This window comes from Psammomys obesus, unplaced genomic scaffold (genome assembly GCF_907164565.1).
Source record: "Psammomys obesus unplaced genomic scaffold, mPsaObe1.curated_primary_1811, whole genome shotgun sequence".
Lineage (NCBI taxonomy): Eukaryota > Metazoa > Chordata > Mammalia > Rodentia > Muridae > Psammomys > Psammomys obesus.
The window spans coordinates 21,021,506-21,044,005 of record NW_026596134.1 but is presented as its reverse complement, the minus strand read 5'-3'; the positions used below and the strand labels follow the sequence as shown (position 1 = coordinate 21,044,005).

General features: G+C 37.6%; 1 protein-coding gene across 4 annotated transcripts in view; it reads left to right on the top strand.

The window, feature by feature from the left end:
• The window catches only part of Nrxn3 (neurexin 3), a 1,537,891-nt gene that overhangs the window by 1,366,766 nt on the left and 148,625 nt on the right, over positions 1 to 22,500 (top strand). For all 4 annotated transcript variants that reach the window (XM_055593211.1, XM_055593213.1, XM_055593214.1 and 1 more), the window contains one exon: positions 7,888 to 8,059. In XM_055593211.1, the coding sequence (XP_055449186.1) occupies positions 7,888 to 8,059 (172 nt within the window). The remainder of the gene's footprint in view (positions 1 to 7,887; positions 8,060 to 22,500) is intronic.

Genomic DNA, 22,500 nt, shown 5'->3' with positions numbered 1-22,500 from the left:
GTAGTAATGGTAGTCATGAATAAATACCATGCAGATTTGTTGTGAATTTATATTCCTAGTAGAGTTTTTAAATAGTACTACTATTGATGTTATGAGCCATATAGTTGTATCTTGTTGAATATTTAGCAGTATGACTGGCATGAATTCATTAGATGCAAGTAGCACATGACTCCATTTATGACAGATAAAACATATATGCTGATATTACCAGATGCTCTTGGGACCAGAATCATGCTCTGGTTAACCAAAGCCCAAGCAGAATAGAGACACAAATGTAAGAAAGCAGTCCTCAAACTTACATATACACGCGTGTCACCACACTGCCTTACTCAGAATTCACCAAGATCCAGCCCAAAGTTTCTGGTTTAGAAGGTCTGCCATTAGACCCAACATTTGAAATTCTAATGTTTCCTTGTGGAATGCCAAGTCCTGGTTCTGGGACCAGGCTTTATTGGCATGTTGATATGATACAAGGTACTTTAGGAGAATTCTAGGTGACTTGAAGTGTGTTTCCTAATTTTTCTAGCTGTAATTCTGTTCCTGTGAGCAGAGAGTTTGAGGTTTCTACTGAGGCTACTGGTGATCCTTAATGATCTAGCAGAGATTTGGAGTGGGGGTGGGGGTGAGGCATTTGTAGGAGATGGTAATCTGTGTTGGGTTTTTGTGAGCCCTACCTTCCCAGCTGTCACCTGATTTCTGCCAAGAACCTGCACCAGGTCTTGGCAAAACACTGGATCTCCCACAGAAATGAACAATTACTTTCATCTTGTGTTTAAACTCTGCTACCAAATAAGCCAGTGGCTGAGAAGCAGACATTTGGAGGGACTTAAAGGACACAGTGACTTAGGATGCCATTTGTTACTAGTGATAATGAAAATTGTGGTGTCTTGCATCTTGTTTATTTGGACAAGTCACTATGTCCTCTCTTGACTCTCTTCTCTTCAGGTCAGAGTTCCTGCTGTCTTAATCTGTCATCCTTATTCTCTCTCTTACTCTTTTAAAAATTTGCTTAGCTTTAGAGATGGAGCTGTCGAGCTATTTATCAGCCTTATCTCCCTTGGTCCTCTGTTAGCACTTCAGATTGTACATTTAATCCCCTTTAATTGATTGACCTCCCTTAAGCAGGAATCAGCGGAACACTTGCTAAAGCACAGGAGGAGGAGCGGTCACTATAACTTTGTGGAGCAGGTACAGAGGTCACTGCAACTTAAACAGAGTTAGGAAAACAGAATTAGTTTTTATACCATTAAATAGAAATTTTCTGAGGACAATTTGTACCGATCCGAGAGCCAATTCTGAATGAGATATAGTCATTCCAAATGAACAGCATCCACAATAAATGGCCAGTGCTGTTGTTTGTATGTTACATGTAAGACAATTTCTCACCTGATTATCCTCAGAGTCATCATCACTCATCATCATCCTTTTGCCCTTCGAATAACATCATCATTACATTAGTCTTTGTAGAGGCTACCCACTTCACATTTTTCACGGTTTTATTTATTTCAATCAGTAAACACCATTTAATGAAGATATTACTGTGTCTATGTAATATGCTCCTCACTTTTATAAAGATAACTCCAGAATCAGAGAATTGAGAGATCTGCCCAACTTAACATGGGGCAAATAATGTGGAGCCTCAACTGGCCTCCATTTTTATGAATCTCAATCAGAACTTGTTTTAGAATGCATAGCAGATATTTTCTTCTTCCCTGACCTTTCTACAATGGCCTCATTCAGTCTTTTCAAGGAAATGGGTAGAGAACGTTGTGAGCAGATGGCAATGGCAGTCCACACTATCATGGCTGGGATCCTGGGAGTTGGGTGGCTTCCAAAGTCTTGCTTCTCCCTGTGAGATTTCTTGAAGAAGATACTCTGTTTCATTCATTCTATCATCATTCCTTTAGTAGAATGTAGCTCCACACACAAAATGTGCATCCTCAGTGCCCATTAACTAATAGTTGACCTGGGTATAGAAAAAGGAGATCATCTGATTAAGAAAGTAAGTTCATGATGTTCCCAGAAAGATAGCTGACAGGCAGGAAAATACTCAAACTGTGTTCCACTGACTGGAGAATATTTTATTCCAAAGAGTATTAATAAAATCCTCCCTTATTATCTAGTGAAATTATCTAGTGAATCAGGTAAGTTATACCCCATCATCTTATGTGTTTGCACATCATCGTTGTAAGCAAAATGAAAATATATGCTTTGCTTTTATTGTACAAAATCTGAACATATTTATAATGATCTGTTTTAGCTGATAATATTCAAATTCTGTTTTGACTCTAGAGGCAAAGACACTCATTTTTAAAATTTACAACCACACACTTCAATTCATCATTTATTTAAAAATCATTTACTGAGCTCTGGTAAAGGACCTAGTAATTAAGATTCTTTGAATATAAAAATTAGATTACATGGCTGGCATTGAAGTGGACATGAAGTGTATATTATACAAAAGAATAACTTTTTACATAAATATATTCTTATATTATAGAGTGGCATTTTAGTCGACAGAGACAGGATGAAGAAATGTAATCCTGTGACACTGCTATCACTTGGCGACATCATTTTTGTTTTAGATAGTGCAAGCCTACTGCGTGATGTGTGTGCATTGACTGTATCACCCAGGTACATTACCCTCAGAACAAATCGTTGTCATGAAAAGACATGACTGAAATTGGACTACAACACATAATACATGGGGCAGAAATGTGCCTCAGTGAAAAATCCATGAGTTCAAGTTAGACAGACTCAGGTTCTGGTCTTAAACACTGTTCTTGACACATATATTCAATAGTGGGTAATTACAAGAAACTGGAAAATAGTCCCACTTAAAAATATACACTGAGTATTCAGGCTGTGGCAGTCACAAAACAGTGATAGCCTGGAACACTCTGTACTCAAAGCACATAAGTATTGTTCCCCAGCCGTGTTCATTGCCAATTAATTTGGTGCCACTCTCCCTCAGTGACCCAAAATGACAAAGCAACCACTACCAAGAATTTGCTGGGGACGGTGATTCACAGCAGTGGGAGGACACTGGCAAGTCTCAAACCAGAAGTTATATGTTTGGCTCAACAAGGGACAGTTCCTTGATCCTGGACTCCTGGACATATCCATCACAAATGGATGGAGAATGTTGCCCTTACTGTGAGCAAATAGGAGAACTAGAAAGTGTGGTGAGCAGAACCGTGAACTACTTTGTGTTGCAGAAAGTGCACTAGAATATTACCAGGGCCTTGTGCACAAGTACAGGAGCATCATTTACACATCACTTTCATTGTGTTATGGACTAGCACTGAACAAACAATTCTGTGGGAAGCCTAACAGTGACACCATTGAGAGATGTTTCCAGTGCACGTCTCCCGGGCATACATTTGAGAATCTCCGTTTTGTTCCTGTCAGCTGCAATTTTCTGAAGTAGGGGATGGTGCATTCTGCCTTCCCTAGAGGCACTGTGGAACAAATAGAGAAATGGCCATTGGCGAACTCTTTCTTCATTCTTGAATTATTTTTCTCTTGCCCCTGTATATTTCTGCTCCTAAAGTCTGACCCTAGAGCTTGCAGCATCTCTAGGGTTATGTCAGCCATATTAATCATAATGTGGCTGATTAAGGATCAAGTAGCTGAATCTGGGCTCATTTGAGGAACCAGGTAGGCTCCAAAATAGGCACTCTTGATAAAGAATGACTTACTGACCGTGAAAAGGCTGATGTTCCTGAACCATTCAGGTTTTCTCCTGACTGTACTTGAACATGATTGGTGATGCCTTCTGATTTACCACTTGTCTTTGTTTTTAATATTAAAAGAGAACAAAGATTGAAGCGATTGCTTCAGTAGCAACTTTAATGGTGATGGGTTTGGAGTTATTAAAATTTATAGCTGTGTTGTTTCTGCAACTACATTTTGCTTGTGTTCAAGAGGCTTATAAAATGAACACAGGAATGTGGATAGGAAGAAACTACCAAATTGTGACAGGAAATCAAGCTTGAAAAAAAAGTTCTGTTTGCTAAAATTTACATTTATTTTTACAATAGACCTTGATGGCAGTGCCTGCCAAGCCAACCAGCCCGTAGCTCACACTACTACTTTCAATTATACTAACAAGAAGAGAAAGGACTGACATATTGAAGCCTGGAAGTCTGCATAGCCATGTGGCAGATGCTTCACATATAATCCACACAACAGGCTTCAAAGATTGAAATTTCCCCCTCCCTCTCATCACACCCCCCTTCTTTTTTTAAGACAAACTGCAAAGGTCATGCATTTTTAGGTGCCAGGGGTTATATTCTCCAGTACTCTGCTGAAATCCGTGCACGATCATTCTACTGAATTCTCTAATAATGACAGATCATTCTTTTCTATGGACAAATGACTGACTGCACTCTCCTCTGATTTTTATCCATCTCTCATGCCATAGGTATGATAATTATTAATTATTAATAAAATATTATTATGTATCCATATTTTATTAGGTACGATTATATGGGGAGGATAGGATAGTTTAATTAGTAGAGTGTTTGCCTCGTAAGGAGAAGGACCTGAATCTAATCACTAGCAACCACATCAAAACCCAGGCACAATGCCATGTGTCTCTAACTCCAGTACTTGGGAGACAAAGGGTCTAAGATCTCTGGGGCACACAAGCCATTCAATATAGTCTAATTGGTATGCTCCAGGTCAATGAGAGGCTCTGTGTCAAAGAAAATAGCTGTCACTTATCTTCTAGCTTCTACACTGTGCATACACACCTACAAACAGACATGTGCACAAGTACACATTAGTAAGAGAGAAAAGTACTACAGTATTCATCTCATAAGCCATATCATTTCATTATAATAGTCCTTTGAAGAATGTGAAAGTGGACTCTTGCCCCATAGCATGTTGTAAAAAAAAAAAAAAAATGGGTTCAGAATAGTTAAGTAAGTTGCCGCAAGGTCAGGGTGGGATGACAGGAAGCTAATGTGTTTATCCTCCGCTTCTTACTTCTGTAGGCACACAAACCATGGGAGTTTATTCTCGTGGCAGCTGCATATGATTGATTCAAGCCTGGGCAACTATATGGGTATTTGCCACAAGGCTTCCATGACTGCTAATGAACTGAAACAAAGCAGTTAGCCACAGATTATAATGCCACTGTGGTCCCATGACAAATGACATGGAGGAGATAATAATGAAGTCATATTGACTGTGAATAAAGAGACCACATCTGAGGTCTAACACAGCCACCTTTACCACTGTGGGAAGCAAAAAGGAACATCTGGGTGAGGGTCTACACTGGATTTGGCAATGTGCTGACAGAAGACCTTTTGGAAATCCTAATTCAAATGTATGGCACCTCAGATAAGAACCAAATATTTATCCCGGCAGAGGTGAAACCTTTTTCTTGTCCTGAATCTATTATGGATCTTACAGAAAATCTGCCCAAGAATCTAGCTCGTAGATCATGTAACTCACTGAGCCAGAACTGTCCTTTGCCTCCTCTGTCATTGAAGGCTGCAGAGCGCTGAGGTCCCCGTTCCCTTTAGAACACTAACACTGTTCTATTTCCATGATTAATTAGTGACTCATAGGTGAACTGAATCACTGGCAGGCTTTTCCACGCATACAGGATTTATGTAGTAGTTTCTCACGGAAGAGCCACAATGAAATAAACAGCCCACATTTATAGGGTGGGCAGAGGAGTAATGGCATCAGAGATTGTGGTTTCTTAACTCCTCCAGTTCTGTCATTCTGTAAGCATCTGATGATTCAGGCTTTTATACCCTGGCTTATTTCCCTGCGAGGGCATTAACACCCACCTACCTATTCATTCCCACATCCTTAAAGAAATGAATAATGAATGACACCTGTCTGATATAGAACAGTTAAGTCACATCATTTCCAAATTCCCTGAGTATCATGAATTAAAAGGATGAAATGCATCATAGTATTATTCATCATGATCATGAACACTGCAACAAAGACCCTACCCTCATATTATCCTTTCCATACATAGTTCCCAGTGATAGGTTCTGTTATTTAATATAGAGAGACCAAACCAACCAAAAGAAATATGAGATCACATTGATACCAATAAACAGAGGCTTAGGAAATAATTCTGCTTAGTTATCATGTGGGAATGAACTGGATCACTTTCTATAGGGTTTAGAAAATGAGAAATAGAGACAACACTTTATATCCCAGGCCTATGGGCACAAAGGAAGCAACAATGTTTACCCTGACTCTGCTTTTCTGAGTGCTAACAACATGATTCATCAGTCGGTCTTAATTATTCCCTTCTAAGAGCAAGATTCCTGTGTACTGGTCCTTCTTTCTTTCTTTCTTTCTTTCTTTCTTTCTTTCTTTCTTTCTTTCTTTCTTTCTTTCATTCTTTTGTCAGCTTTGAGATGCATCTAGATAGTAAGGGGCAAAGTAGATAAAAGGCAAGTTGAGGAAAGCATACATCCTGGGAAACTAAATGAATTGTTCCAAAATATATGGAAACCAGAGACTATCCCACAAATGATCTTAATTCTTAAGTATACTAGATATTAATATTACATTTATGTATTGAATGGATGGGTGGATGGATGGATGGATGGATAGAAGAATACTAACTCTGAGGATCTATAAAATATTTCTTAAAACTTAAGTGATATGGAATCTGGTCTTTAACTGTACCATTCTTCCTTTCTCTGTTTTTCTTTCCTTGTTCCTTCCCCCTTTCTACTTCTCAAAAAATCAAATAGTGGATGAGAAAGGCTGATTTAAAAAATACTATGATTCAGCCTTGTAAATGTCAGAATGACAACTAAATTTTATTACCATCTAGTGCCCAGGCTATTGTCAATAAGCCAGACAACTGCAGAGATAGGGAAAACACTCTCGTTTATCTTTCACTCCATCCCTTCTCATACTCTGCAGAGCTGTCATGCTGTTCCAGAAGGTTAACGAAGCTGATTGTATCTGACCAGGACAGCCACTTTCATTTTGTTTCATCATGAATGCCAATTCCAACTCTTAGTCATAACCATTATTAATGGAAAAGAGTAAGAGTTTTAATGGCATTATTAGGTATGGTTCAGCATTTCCAGGCATTTCTCCGGAGGTGGATGAGCTCATCTCCACCTCCATCATCATCTCCATCACCTTCATGTTCATTGCTATAATGTGTCTTCTAGAATCCATTGAAATTTCTCTGCCCCAAAGTAATTTTGAGCCATTAATATTGCCTTTTACTGTATGACAAATGCTACAGAATGAATATGTTATCTCTAGATTAAATAAACAATACGACTACAAATCTGGAATGTTACCATTTCTAAAAACTCCTGCTCAGTTTCATTGCCCTTTCCTCAAAGTACGATTGAGTGTGCCTTTGAACTGCAGAAAATATCATCAAGGATTTGGTATACAATGTCTGTTCTTTGCCATTGGCTTTTAACATTTCAGTACTCTTTATCTTGGCCTTGACTTGCTTCAAAATGTGCATTCAGACTAATAATATTTCTTTAATCTTTAATATTTCTTGAATCAGGATCCAGGGTCTTATTAGTTTCTCTTAGGAGACAGGCCCAATCCATGTCACAGAATAAACTTTTCATTACCATACCTAACTGGTGGGAAGTTCTGCCACGGTAGCATATATATTCACCAAAGGCCATTGAATGATGTAACTTGTAGTATGAAGCCAGTCAAATCAATTTGGGTGGCTTTAGACCTTTTTTTTTTTATGTTCAGGATGAAAGCCCATGGAGAAATACAGGATACTATTATTAACTTCATACTGACAGCTCCCTTTGGGCAGCTACAAGTTTATTGCTAGTTGGAGAATCAACTTTAAAGGGAGCAAACCCTGTAGTCAGTGACAATCATGCCCTTTGTGTTTCTTTATTACAGGAACAAGGGAAAATTGGAGTTGTCTTCAATATTGGCACAGTTGATATCTCCATCAAAGAAGAGAGAACTCCTGTCAATGATGGCAAATACCATGTTGTGCGCTTCACCAGGAATGGGGGAAATGCAACGCTTCAGGTGGACAACTGGCCAGTGAATGAGCATTATCCTACAGGTAACATCTTCCCGTTTAGCCTCCCAGGATCACCATTCAATGAAATCTCTTCTCATAACTGTCATCAGTTTATAGGCAAAGATTGCATCTATGACTTCTGTCTGAGAAAAGAAGTTATATCTTTAGGATTAGGGCAGTATAGGAAGCTTCTGAAGACTTACTAAGTATGCACTGAATATTTTATTTTTGCAAACCTTAGAACAATGCTGCCTGACTGGTTCATACTAAAGTTAAATATCATAGGATTTCCAGTGGAAGAAAGGAACATAATCCTTTTTGTGGGCGATTGCCAATAATCACAAGATAATGAACGTGATATCTGGTCTATGTGGTGCTATGTTGTTAGGTGTGATTGAAGGGCCAGATGGCAAGAGGTGGCAGAGAGAATATACCAGAAAGTTTATTAAACCCGAATTCATGAGCATTAGCTCAGGGGAGCAATGTGAAAAACCATGGGTAGAGCCTCCTTTCTTATTTTAATTATCGGAGTACTTCCCTCTCACTCACACTAAGCCTGTGTTGCTCTTTAGAATCTGGTCCTAGTAGTGATTGTCCTAGGAAGCATACTGGTATGGGAGATGGAGGGGCTAATCATGCATTTGAATTTCAGTCCTGGAGTGTGCAGCAGCAAACTCCCAGAGCCAGATGGTGAATCAAGGGCAGAGAGAGAGAAGGTTGGCTTCTTTAAAGAGACTCTCTCAAAAAGTCCCTTAGCTCTCTTTCTCATCTCTCAAGTCTCCTACCAAGAGTCCTGAGCCCTGGCCATAAAAGCACCAAAAGGAGAAAGAAAAATACCCAGCAAGGGACTCTTACTCTATAATTGCATTGCAGCCTAATGGACAGATGACAGAAAATAGCTCAGAAGATTGCACTTGTCAGTAATGTGAACAAGATGCATGTGTAACTCAGTGTTCGATGCTCTGAATTCTCCCATTTTTGTCTGTATTTTCTCTCACATTCTCAGCAGTGAGATGAGCACACTGAAGCCTAAATTATACTTCCAAGACACTGAGCATTTTAGCTATTAATTATCATGCCTGAAAGAAATATTCAAAGTAAACTTGAGTACTTGTGGCCCAAGATACTTTTCTTAATAGCCAAAAGAAAATGATTGAGTTTTCCTGATTTATATCAGTATTACATTTTTAAAAGGCAATCAATAGTGTGTTTGTAGCTTGGCTCTTTTCTGATATCCAGATTTTCCCTATTCCTGGTTTAAAAATTGTGGAAGAAAATGTTCCAAGACACTGAAGCAATAAATATATTAATTAATTAAAATTAACTAATTAATTCCATTTACCCATGTATCTGTCATCCTGGATTTTTGCCAAACAGCCAACTTAGCCAGTAATGGAGTTCTGTTAATATTTCTTAGGTTGTCATACATTCATACACACACACACACACACACACACACACAGAGAGAGAGAGAGAGAGAGAGAGAGAGAGAGAGATTCACACTTTTATGAATTTGAAGAAAGCCAGAGGTGTCAGCAGTTACTGTGAATTTTTATCAACATCCAAATTCCCTGGACACTAATAGACTCAATTTCAAATGTTCCTTGCTTAAAACCTGGGAATGTGATGGAGGTAGAGGGGACGAGAGAAAGTGAAATGGCAGAGACTTAAAAGCTCTTCATTTATTTGCTCATAGGAAAAACATCCATCTTCCTTTCTCCATGCATACTATCATTGGTACTAAAATTGCTGCTATATGATTTGTTGTATTTCTGCTTAGACTTTCCAAGATTTCTAAATTGATGTTGACCACTTACCCAGAGCCAATGGAGAATGAACAAACATGTTGCTATCTATGAGAAGGCATTGGAGTGATTATTTTAAAGCACCAGTGACCCTTGATACTCACCTCTCCCTTTGTATCTCTAGTTCTAAATTATGGTTTGCCTTCTGTAATCTTTCAGGGCAGAATAAACTCTTCTTTAATGGCGGTGCTTTTCCAGTTGACTATTATCATCACTGCTAACTCTCATTTAGTTGTAATAAATGTTATTATTGTTGGACAGGGTAGAGATTTGCCTTTAGAAATATGTGCCTTAGAACCACCTGAGGAGTTGAGGTTTTTATCAGTTATATGTCACAAGCATCTGGATTAAGCTCTTGAAATGCCCTAAGTATTGAAGTATTTGGTGTCTTTATCACATATAATTGAAGATACAGTAACAATGAAGCATGAAATAAGGATAAGATTTTCTAACAGTTCTGATTTTTCTCCTCTGATGATTACTATAACATTGGGAATGTATCAGATTCTCTTTTCAAAATTTCTCATTTATTTCCCCTTGTATTTATTTTACTGGTCCTCTATGCAAGTGCCCATTTTCCCAAGCTGGTAATCTAGCTCCAGACTTTCCATAGGCCATTGAGGCTCACCATCTCTTTGGTTTCCAGGCCTGATGATGCCAATGTAATGATCCTTTTAGAGTTATGTACAGGTTCAATGAGAAGAACATATGTGAAATGCTCAACGAAAAGCTATATGATCATGTACACACACAATAAATGGTAGTCACATTACCAGACCCGCTCATTTATGCGTGATTCATTTTGATTATTGGTCAGCCTGTGAAATGGATAAACTGAATATTGCTGTTCTCCAGTTCAAATCAAAACTGACCCTCAGGGGGGTGCTATTGCTATTGTAAAATAACTATGTAACTGAAGGACAGGATCTGGACCAGGTTATTTCTTCCTGATTAGATTCAGTTTATGCTATTGCTCTCCACAATAAGTGGAGAGATGTTTTGAAAAATACATAACCATAAATGCACATCTCGTTAGATTCATTTTCTACAAGAGTATTATATTTCAAAAATATGCCAAGACTTCCTAAGAATCCTTTGGACCTTGGATTTCTTAGTTACTGTCTTTTAAGACTGAAAGAATCCATTTAACCAAAGTTAAGGAATCATTACTCTAATATTAAACTATTTTAAGTAATTTATTTTAAACTTAATACCACAAAGTCCTTTTTGTCTGAGCACCAAATTACAAAGCCACCGATTTACTTAATCTTGACAGAGTTTCTACAAAATGCAGTAGGTCCTCTTCTTTTTCCAAGCCATTCAGTTGTAGTGACAATAGCAAAACGATTAGCAGCCACCAAGAAGAGTTCAGGAGTATCTTGCCATAAAAATCAGTTGTAGTGAGCACACAAAGATAGCTGTCATGAGATGTGGAGCAGAAAATCTACATTTAAGGAAGAAAACAGATATTAACAGCAATAGGTTCGTTCCATATTGTCCTGTTTATGATAGCAAGGTGCTCTCTTGAGCAACTGAGAATAATGTGTATATTATGGAGGCAGTGGTTTAATATAGAGTAGTTTCTACCAAATAGTCACTTGAGTTGTTTTATTCTGAGGCCATACTCTTGGGAGTCATTCCTGTCCATCACATCCAAAGGGGTCAGCTGCACAACAGAATGAGTGGGTCAGCTCTCGAATCTTTTCACTGTCATTTATAGGAGTTTACTTGGCTTTACTGAAACATCCTACTGTGAAATACAGAGAGCCCAGCAGGACAAAGAACATACAGCCCTGGCTCTTTGTGAATCAGTGAGTATCCAAAATGGAAATAGTTCTACAGCAATTGGGGTCTTCTATCACTTGATTCTGGGAGAGAGAACTCAAAAGTGACTTCTTTCTTTGAACCTGAAAATAGAAAGGCTAAGGAAGAGGAGAAGGAGATAAAAGGAGAATCAGCTCAGAGCTATCATCCAGACACTGACAAATGTGCCTTAGACAACCTCTGATTGCTCTCTCTACACAATGTGATGGGAAGGACAAGGGAGGGGAGGTGAAAGGTGAGTTGAACATGGGAATTAATTTTAGCCATAGTTTTGTCTCCTCCCCCCCACCCCCCGTGAGGCTGAGATGAATAGGCTTGTTCAAGATTTGCTCTCAACTGTGAATGGGCCACCATTATGCCACCACGGCTATCAGTATACTGGGCAGGGTACCCCGAGAGCTTTTTTGGTGAGAGCCAGATCTTTGAGAAATGATGAATGATAAGCAGTTCCAAATGCATAGGACTCCCATCTTCCCATCCAAGAGTTTGTTAAAAAAGAGCAAGGCCTCATTGCTTTTCCATAATATAGCATGTCAAGTCAATTGAAGTACTCTTGATTGAAATTCTTATCATTATTCTATTAGTCATTTTTCTGTTACTATCCTGAAATACCTGAGGCAATTAACTAACATAGAAAAAAAAAATCTGTGTTTATTGTCATGTTTCTAGAGGATGTATTAGCTACCTGAAGCAATTAACCTAACAAAAAGTACATAACTTATAAATAAGGAAAAGTTTATTTAGTTTACAATTCTGGAATTTTCAGTCCAAGACTGAGAAGACTCATTTTCCTACAGTTTCTTAGGAAGGTCACATGATGGACACATTGGTCCAAGGCCATTTCAAAAGGACACACTTCTGTTAAGCACACAACACTTTCTAATGACATCATCCAGGGTACCATGCCATTAGTGCATAGACCATTGTGGAGATACTCATCCAAACCATAACAAACTATGAGAGGCTCAATAACTTGCCCAGTGCCTCAGTGGAGCAAGAGCAGAATCAAGATTCCTTCTTGATTCTCACACGGTTCTACCCCATACACACCACTGCCCGTTGTACGATGTCTGACTTATTACTTTATCGATAATTGCACTTTAGTAAATATAAATAAAACATTTTCTGGAACAAAAATCTATGCCTGGAGTAGTTTTGGTAGTAGTGTTTCTGACCTTTGGTACTAATGGCATTTTGGGATACGTCAGCCTGTTGTGCGTTATGGTTGGTTCAGTGAGTTACCGACAGGAGCATGATGAAGTAGAGTAGCATTTGTGATTTCTTCCCATTGTATGCCAGCAGCAGGTTTCCACTTCAGAGTGAAATCATCCATGACTAAGAATCACTAAATTAATAACAGTATCTTTAAAATGTATTTAAATACCTTGCCACCCTGTTGCAGTTTAATGATATGCTGGGACATATGAGATTTTACATATATGCTAGGTTACCAAGACTCTGAAGAGTTAAAAGTAAAGACTATAAATAAACTCTTGATAAATAAACAAAAAAATTTTAGGCCTTAGGTTTTCATTAATTCCTAGCCAGGGGAAGCGGTGGGGGGTGGGTGGGATGGAGGAGGGCTTTGCTTTGCATGCAAACATTTGAGACCTTGCCAGATTGGAAGCATGCTTTAAACCAAGCTCCATCTCTCTGCTCACTCATCCATTTCAGCATTTATGTTTCTTTCAATTCAACAGGAGGAAAACATAGATAGTAAAGTCCTACAAAAGGAATGAAAAGTACAAACACAATCAAGAGGGAAAGCCACATTTCAACTTGAATTCAATTCTGCAGAGATCAAAGAGCAGCTAAGGAAAGGCTCACTTAATGAATGTGTATGAACATTCTTTGTTACATTTCAAAATGTTCTTATAAGTAAATTATTCAAACAGCACAAAAGAAATCAATGAATCAATCAAACTAATACCTTCTAAATATTTGCACCACAGAATTTTCTTCGCCAGCTTTCAGGACCAAATTAAGATTCACATTTGGTTTTGTCAAATAATTTTCAAATTGGTCTCGTTGGTCTTTGGTGGAAAATGGATCATAAACACCTATGTACAGAATTAAATGTTAAATTACTCTCTACTTAGTTGCCAATTAAAATCCTTTGGAAATGACAATGAACTGCCAGTGCTTAGGCAACACTCTCATGTCAAATGTGGTCCACAGAACAGCAACAGCAGCACCTTGGGCCCATTAAAATGCTGCCTTTCAGTATCCACCTCTGACTAGTTGAAATTTACATTTTAACTAGATTCACAGGTGTTATACACACATCTGAAAATTATGGCACACTGGGATAGGCATTATGAATTTTATATGCATATATATTTGATAATCGCTGATCTTTAGGAAGCTTAAAATATTTTTTCTTCTTTTTTCAAACATACTGTTAGCATTGTCCAATATGGCAGCCACAGAGCACACGTAACCACTCAGTATTTACAATGAGGCTAGTATTACTTAGGCTCTAAAATTTTTATTTTGTTGTGAAATTATTATGCTCTGTGTACTAAATACTTTGAATATATTTTTTCATCCAATTCTTACACCTTTTTAGCATCTACCAAATAGTACAAGGCCAGCATATAACATATCTTATTTCCTTTTGCTGTTTTCTACAATCTAAAGTCTCCACTGTCTCGCTATCTCCATTGTCTCACTAATAGAATAATAAACATTAGCCTCTGTGTATCTTCTGAAAATATGTAATATTATTAAATTAGAGGAACAATAACTCAAACTGACTCAGGGAGTTGCTACAGAGGCTAGTGAAGGTGGTGATTAAAGGAAAAAGTTTTAGATTCTGACTATTTGACTATGAAAAAAGAACCTCTTGCCACCTCACTCCTGCCTGACAACCATGGATAAATTTCCATTGTTGAGAAATTTCTCTGTGCCTCAGGTCCATGTGTGTGCATGTCCTCTCATTAAAAACAAATGATGGTTCAGGCTGACATTTAATATAGGACATTTCAAAAGGAGTGCTGCTACAGATGTGTTTCTTAAATAGAAGTGACAGTATACCCTTTATTAAGCTATATTTGTATACTCCGACAGCATGATTATGGAGCAAATCCATCAACAGACCTGACCAAAAAAAAAAAAAAAAAGTTATTTTATCAGTAAAATCAAGATTGTGGATTGAGATTAATGGTCTACCTCAATGTTCTTTAACTTCAGTTAAGCACTCATGAAAGATAATTTTACTTGCAGCTGTCACATCAATTTTATTTCTCACTGATTGGACGTAGGTCAGTATAATTTTGTTTGCTAGTTTGAGATCTTTTGCACTGAAGTTTACTTGGAAAGGTAGAGAATTGGGAAAAAAGAAAAAACAAGTTCACATCTTTCTTGTTTATTCTTCTTTCAGAAATCTATAATTATATAAAAAAAAAAAAGGTCCTGTAGAGACGGCTTTGTTTCATGGAAGCAAAATGGGGTTGATGATCCCCATCCCCACACCAGAGTGAGAGAAATATAATCCCTGTCATCAACTCTACATCCCCCACTTCACAGATAAAACAAAGCACCCACCTTGAAACACCCTGAAAGTTGTCGGGGGGGGGGGTGTTACTAGTTCAGGAATTAGAAAAATCCCTAGAAACGTTGGGTTTGGTTTGGGTTTGAGAATGCCAGTACACAACCCAGGACCTGGTAGCTGGAATGCCTCGGATTTTATTGCATATTCAGAAATTCTGGCCTTGACGGAAATCTTCAAATTGTATTTTTTTTCTGCAAAAGTAATCCTTGGAATTATTTTATGAAGTTAAATTTCCAATTAATGCCTAGTCTAGAAATTGGCACTTCTCTGGATGCCAGGACATTTAACTTTATCAGTGTCACAAGTGATTTTTTTTTTTGGCTTTGGAAGATTTTTACCTTTTATGATCCCATTTTGCCTCCTATTTCCATATCTAAGCAGGCAAGAAGAGCTTTATTAAATGGAGGTCTGTTTTATTGCTTAACGGTCTTACTTGAGGGATGGGAAGTAGATAAGGGATGCTTCATATAGTTTTCTTTCTTTTTTTTTGTCTCATTAGACAAACCTTTCTTTTCAGTGAATTCCAAGTCACAAGATAAATAGCCATACATCTTGCAAGTTAAATGCAATTATTGCTCTCATGCCTAGAGCCTTTCTTTCCCTGTAAACGTCCCTTAGTCAATGATAATCATTTCAACGGAAACTACAGACATCTGTTAATGTAAAAATTAAGTACAACCACCTACAAGGTAAAAACACTCTTTATATATATATGTATATATATTACATTGTGATATATTTTCATAACTATATTGTATATATAATTTATATATAAAGAAGGACATTATATGTTTGCTAAAGCACTTTGGAGCAAGGGTCAAGGAATACATGAATATTTGGCATATGGGAATTTGCCCCAAGACATTAAGCTAGAACATAACCACATAACTCAAGGTTATTTATAAAGGAGTTAAATAACACACACTATGGAGCTTGTTATAATAATGAAGATTTATATCAGATAATATGGTGGCAATTACAGTAACTATAGACATTATTTATACACAAATTATTTGTGAACAGGTTGTGCTTTTATTCTATAGGCTGTTCATAAAAAGAATAATTTTGCTGCACACACCTTTTGAATATCATAGGATTTACAACTCAATCCAGCTTATGTTATTCCTTATTCTTTGTAAACTGCCATGGGATTTAGAAGAAAATGTAGAATTTTGCAAATTAAAAAACATAATCTTTTAAAGTTCTAATTTAGACTATAGTCTATTAGTTTGATGGTGTAAATAATACAGATTTAAGGATTACTTCTGAAAATTATTTGATGAGAAATATAAAGGAAATTATTTCTTTTTTTATTAATTTTTATTTTTTTATATTAGTCACAGGTTATTTACTTTGTATCCCAGCCATAGCCCCCTCCCTCATTCCCTCTCAATCCCACCCTCCCTCCCTCAACTCCTGCCTGCCTCTTTCCAAGTCCACTGATAGGGGAGATCCTCCTCCTCTTCCATCTGACTCTAGCTTATCAGGTATCTTCAGGACTGGCTGCCATATCCTCCTCTGTGGCCTAGCAAGGCTGTTCCTCCCCCCGGATTGGGGGAGTAAAGGAGCTAGTCATTGAGTTCATGTCAGAAATAGTTCCTGTTCCCCTTACTAGGAAAACCCACTTGGATACTGAGCTAACATGGGCTACATCCAAGCAGGGGTTCTAGGTTATATCTATACATGTTCCTTGGTTGGAGGAACAGGGGAATTATTTCTTTTTAAAAAAATGTTATTATAGTGTATGTTTTGTGTTTTGTGTGTGTGTATAAGTCAGAAGAGAACTTACAGTTTTACAGTTGTTGGTTTTCCCCTTCCCTTACGTGGGGTCCAAGAGATTTAACTCAGGTTGTCAAGCTTGTCAGCAAATGCCTTTGCTCACTGAACCGATTGAGCCGTCTTGGTAACTCTAAGATTTCTTCATTTCTATTTAGCATGCATATATTTTAGTAAGGCACATCTTGGGAATAGTGCTTTAAAGATTGGAAACCTAGGAGGATCACATTTTATAGGATGATAATACTTGTTTGAAATCATATGACTGTAAAATATTAATAGCATCTTGCTCCATCTGAAGCAACCCTACAAATGCAAACATCGTAATCTCTATGATAGTCTTCCCAATTAGAACAATCACCAAATAGTGCATGGCTCGAAGTCTAGTTGTAATGGTTGTCGTCGGTTGGAGGGGATCCTATTATGTCATAGAAGCTATGGTTTAGTAGTAAATAAACGTTTTGGCATGTATGGTTTAGTATTAATATTTAAGCATGATTATCTCAGGCTACTACCCCAACTATCTGATATGATTTGCCTGTCCTGGTTTAGGTAGCTGAGAGGTAGCTAAATTCCATGTTTTATAACACTACCATGAGAGCTTAAATTTATTTATAGGAAAGGTTTTCAAATGTATTCACTCGTGTTTAAATTTTGTCAAAGGCTCTAGAGTTATTTTTTTTCTTTTAATTTTTTTCTTAGTTGTTGTTATTTATTACAATTTATTCACTTTGTATCCTGGCTGTAGCCTCTTCTCTCATCTCCTCTCTGTATAACCCTCCCTCCCTCATCCCCCCATGCCTCTCCCCAGTCCACTGATAGGGAAGGAAGTCCTCCTACTGTCCCCCTACTGTCTGACACTAGCCTATCAGGTCTCATCAGGACCATCTAGATCCTCTTTTTCTGTGGCTTTGTTGGGACACCTTGCAAGGGGAAGGTGATCAAAGAGCTGGCCACTGAGCCTATGTCAGAGACAGCCCCTACTCTCCTTACTAGGAGCTCACATGGAGACTGAGCTGCCCATGGGCTACATCTATGTGAGCAGGGGTCTAGGTCCTCTCTATGCATGGTCCTTGGTTGATTCATCAACCTCTGCAAAACCCTCTGAGCCCAGTTTTGGTGTTTTGTTTTGTTTTTGTTTTTTTTTTTTGTTTTTCTTTTTTTGTTTGTTTGTTTTGTTTTTTGGCTATTGGTCTTCTTGTAGAGCTCCTGTATCTTCCAGGTCTTTCTATCTCCCCCTTCTTCCATAAGAAAGAACAAGTGTATCAAAGCAGATGTGGAGACTCATAACCAAACCTTGGGCAGAGTGCAGAGAATCATATGAAAGAAGGAAGAGTCAGTATGACCTAGAGAGGAAAAGAGCTCCACAAGGACAAAATATATCAGGGCACAGGAATCCTCTATGAGACTGTTTCTCCAACCAAGGACCATGTGTGGATATAACCTAGAACCCCTGCTCAGATGTAGCCCATGTTAGCTCAGTAACCAAGTGGGGTTTTCCTAGTAAGGGGAACAGGAACTATTTCTGACATGAACTCAACGACTGGCTCCTTTACCTCCCCCCACCCCACCCCCGCCGAGGGAGGAACAGCCTTGCTAGGCCACAGAGGAGGACATGGCAGCCAGTCCTGAAGATAACTGATAAGCTAGGGTCAGATGGAAGGGGAGGAGGACCTCCCCTAATAGTGGACTTGGAGAGGGGCAGGGAGGAGATGAGGGAGGGAGAGTGGGATTGGGAGGGAATAAGAGAGGGAGCTACAGCTGGGATACAAAGTAAATAACCTGAAATTAATATTAAAAAAAAATCTCTGCTACCTCAAGATCCAGCTATACCACTCTTGGGCATATATTCAAAAATTCTCAATCACACAACAAGGACATTTGCTTAGCTAAGTTCTTAGCAGCTTTATTCCTAATAGCCAGAATCTGGAAACAACTCAGATGTCCCTCAACTCAAGAATAGATACAGAAATTGTGGTACATTTACACAATGGAAAACTATTCAGCAATTAAAAACAAGGAAATAATGAAATTTGCAGGCAAAAGGAGGGAACTAGAAAAGATCACCTCGAGTGAGGTATCCCAGAAGCAGAGAGATACACATGGTATATACTCACTTATAGGTGTATATTAGCTATTTAATATAAGATAAAATTATATAATTATATATAAGATAAAATCTATAGTCCTAAAGAAACTAAACAATAGGGAGGACCTTAGGGAAGATGCCTAATTCTCATTCAGAAGCGCAAACAGGATAGACATCAGAAGAAGGAGAAGACAGGGAAGAGCACAGAAATCTTCCACAAAGAGCCTCTGAAAGAGTCTACCTATCAAGGTATTGAGGCAGATGTTCAGACTCATAGCCAAACTTTGAGCAAAGTACAGGAAGTATCTCTAATTATTTAAAGTCTAAAAATAACATAAAATTTCTTCTATAAAGGCATTATAAATATATATATATATATATATATATATATATATATATATATATATATATATACATGTATGTGTTTATTATATCATTTATACGTCTGTGAAGTAGAAAGATTAATTAGTGGTAGCCTATGCTTTGAATCATTCAATCGATTATAATCATATTGCAGCTCATTGCAAAGAGATACAGTCTTCTAAAATCCTGATCAATACCCAAGAAGGCTAAAGGGTGTGTATGAGGGGAGGCAGGGAGAGGGTTAGAAGGGAAGGGTGGATGCAAAGACAAGGAAGCATTTATAATCTTCAATACATGAAATTAATATAGATTTGATTGCATTTCCAGTAATATTTATTGCATGCTGTTGCATGCTGCATTTCTTTCTTACATAGCTTTCCATAAGCCTGTAATACTTTGTGTCAGCCTGGTTAATAGGGTTTATCAAATTCCAGTGGGACTTACACAGCACTGCACAAGAAGATTTCAGGATTAGACATACAAGATTCATGTTTTGGCAATTCACTACAAATCAAACATTAAAAAGTTATATCAAATACTATAAATGAGTTCGCAATGAGTTATTAAAGTTTATACTAATGTTTTAAATATTATAACCCTATAACAGCCCTTTTTTATCTAGATATTGCTATTCATTTCTCCACCCTCATCAGTAGAATGGATTTATACAGAGGCATCCTTACAGTTTTGCATTCACCCACCGTTTAACAAATATTTATTCTACATGTAACGTGAATCTGCGCTAGGCGATGGGTACACAATAAAATTCTCTTTAGAGATAAGATTAGAGTCCCAAACTCCCCACATATATGATATGTATACAATCTGAAGATTTTGGAATTCAGATTTTGTCATCATTTTTTGATACTAAACATAGTTATTGTATATGACTTCACTCGATGAAATGTTTCCACTCTTTCCAGGGGAGCAGTATTAATATCCTCCTTTTACAAAGAAGTAAGCTGTGAGTCAGGGAGGTTGAACACATTTGCTACAGACACTTTTTCAAAAGTGCAAATTTTGGAGTTCCACAGACTTGTTTTCCCCAAATCCCAATGCTTTCTGTTGGATGAATTTAGTCCTTGGGAGCAATTAGGAATGTGCTGGTATGCTCAGTCACAAAGAAACACTAATGAGGTCAAGCACAGGGTAAATGAAATAGGCAAATGTGTTTACTCATACTTAAAAACAGCAAACAAAAATCAGGCAAAAAAACCCAAGCATGACTGCTGAAGAACTTGAGATAGAATTATATAGAGCTAAGCTTTCTGCTTGACAAATGTAAATTCACATGCAAATTTATATCTGTGTCTTACCATTGTAGTGTATGCAGAATACTCAGCAATCCCATTATTACAGATTTGCTGGGAGAACACTTTTGCCCATTGTAAAACTGCCACCACTCCACAACTAATTTAAATAGGTTTGTATCCATTTTAATCACATTGTGGCAACATGGTTTTCTTAGATTTCAGTGGTGAGAACTTCATTGCAAATACCTCTAAATTACTGAAAATAAAATGTTCTGGAAAGAGTAAAGGGTCTATCAGCCCAATCTATCCTTCAGTAAAGGTCTTCAGTGAAATAGTATGGTATTTCACTGATGGTAACAATGACCCATTATTGAGCCTGAAATACTCCTTATAACATCTAGAAAGAGGCTTGATTATTAACATTTAGAGCAAGGAAAAAGCAGTCTGAGAGATATCAAATAGGACACACCAGTGTTATGCAGCTACTTTTGATGGGAGCAACCTTCATTTGAATATACCTATGGACACCAGGATAATTTTATTTCCATCAGTCATCTGAAGACTTTTTCTCTAAACGGCCACATAGTAATGTTATAGACATTGAATCCCTATACTTAACTGTAAAAAATTTATTCATATATTAGGTTTATAAATACTATGTACGTACAGTGACAAAATAGATTACACAAGGTCTTTTCTGGCATCATTCAACCCTGTACTTGTATTGTAAAACTATCACATATAATACATGTAGGAATGTGAGTAGCAGGTTTCCAATAAAACATGGTATGATTTCACATGAACAAGCTATACATGGTCATGTTTGGTTGAGGGACCTCAGAAAGAGAGCATGTATATTTTGAAGGCTACAGTTATCCTTGTTCTGACTCATCTTTTGTTTAGTTTTAAAACTGAGGGGCCAAGAAATTGTCCAATGGATGAGTTAAGTCTCCGGACACAATACATAGTTCTGCTAACACAGAGAAACATAGAAATGCTAATGGAGTTAATTCAGGACAAAGGAATGGAAAGACACCAGAATTGGACAGGGAATCCCGTTACATGAATTTGAAGACATTAGACACAGTAAATAGCCATAAATAAAACCAAACAAACAAAAGACATATGCTCTCTCTAATCCTTAATATCAAAGGCACAGATTCAATTCTGAGTTCATGTATGTTATGCCATACCTTGCTTGGAGCGAGAGCTGATGACAACATGGGGGACATTATCTAGTTCTATTACTGTGTGGGTATACGCTGTGTGAGTGATCCCAGCATGCTTTGTTCCCTCTCCCTTGAGAACTTGAAAATCCTTTCATTGAAATCGTGGGCTTTTTCTCAGTGACCTAGACAGCTCTACCTGATCCTTCACCATGAAGGATCACAGTCACAACAAACATCTGTCTTTTCTTCCATCTACTTCTTTTCCCTTCATTTCTTGGATCAGTTGTATGTCATGATGCTAGTGACTTTTGTTTGAGTCATGAGGTCTGACTATCTTTACAAAAGGTTCAGCCTACTCCCTGCCATGAAGTCTCTGAGATTTTAGACTCTAGTTCACTATTATCAAGGGAACAATACAAAAAAAAAAAAAAAAAAAAAAAAAAAAACCCACAGGCTATGAATTTTACTTAAGTGTTCAAAATAAACTTTTAAAATTTCAGTTTGATCTTCATCTTTCTGTTTCCTCTTGTATCTTGTAAATATCATTTTATTCCTTGTTTCTATGCATTTGCTTTTCTTTTTGTAGATTCTGCATATAATGAGATCATACACTGTTTTCCTTGCCTTACAACAAAGTAGTTATGAAGTATG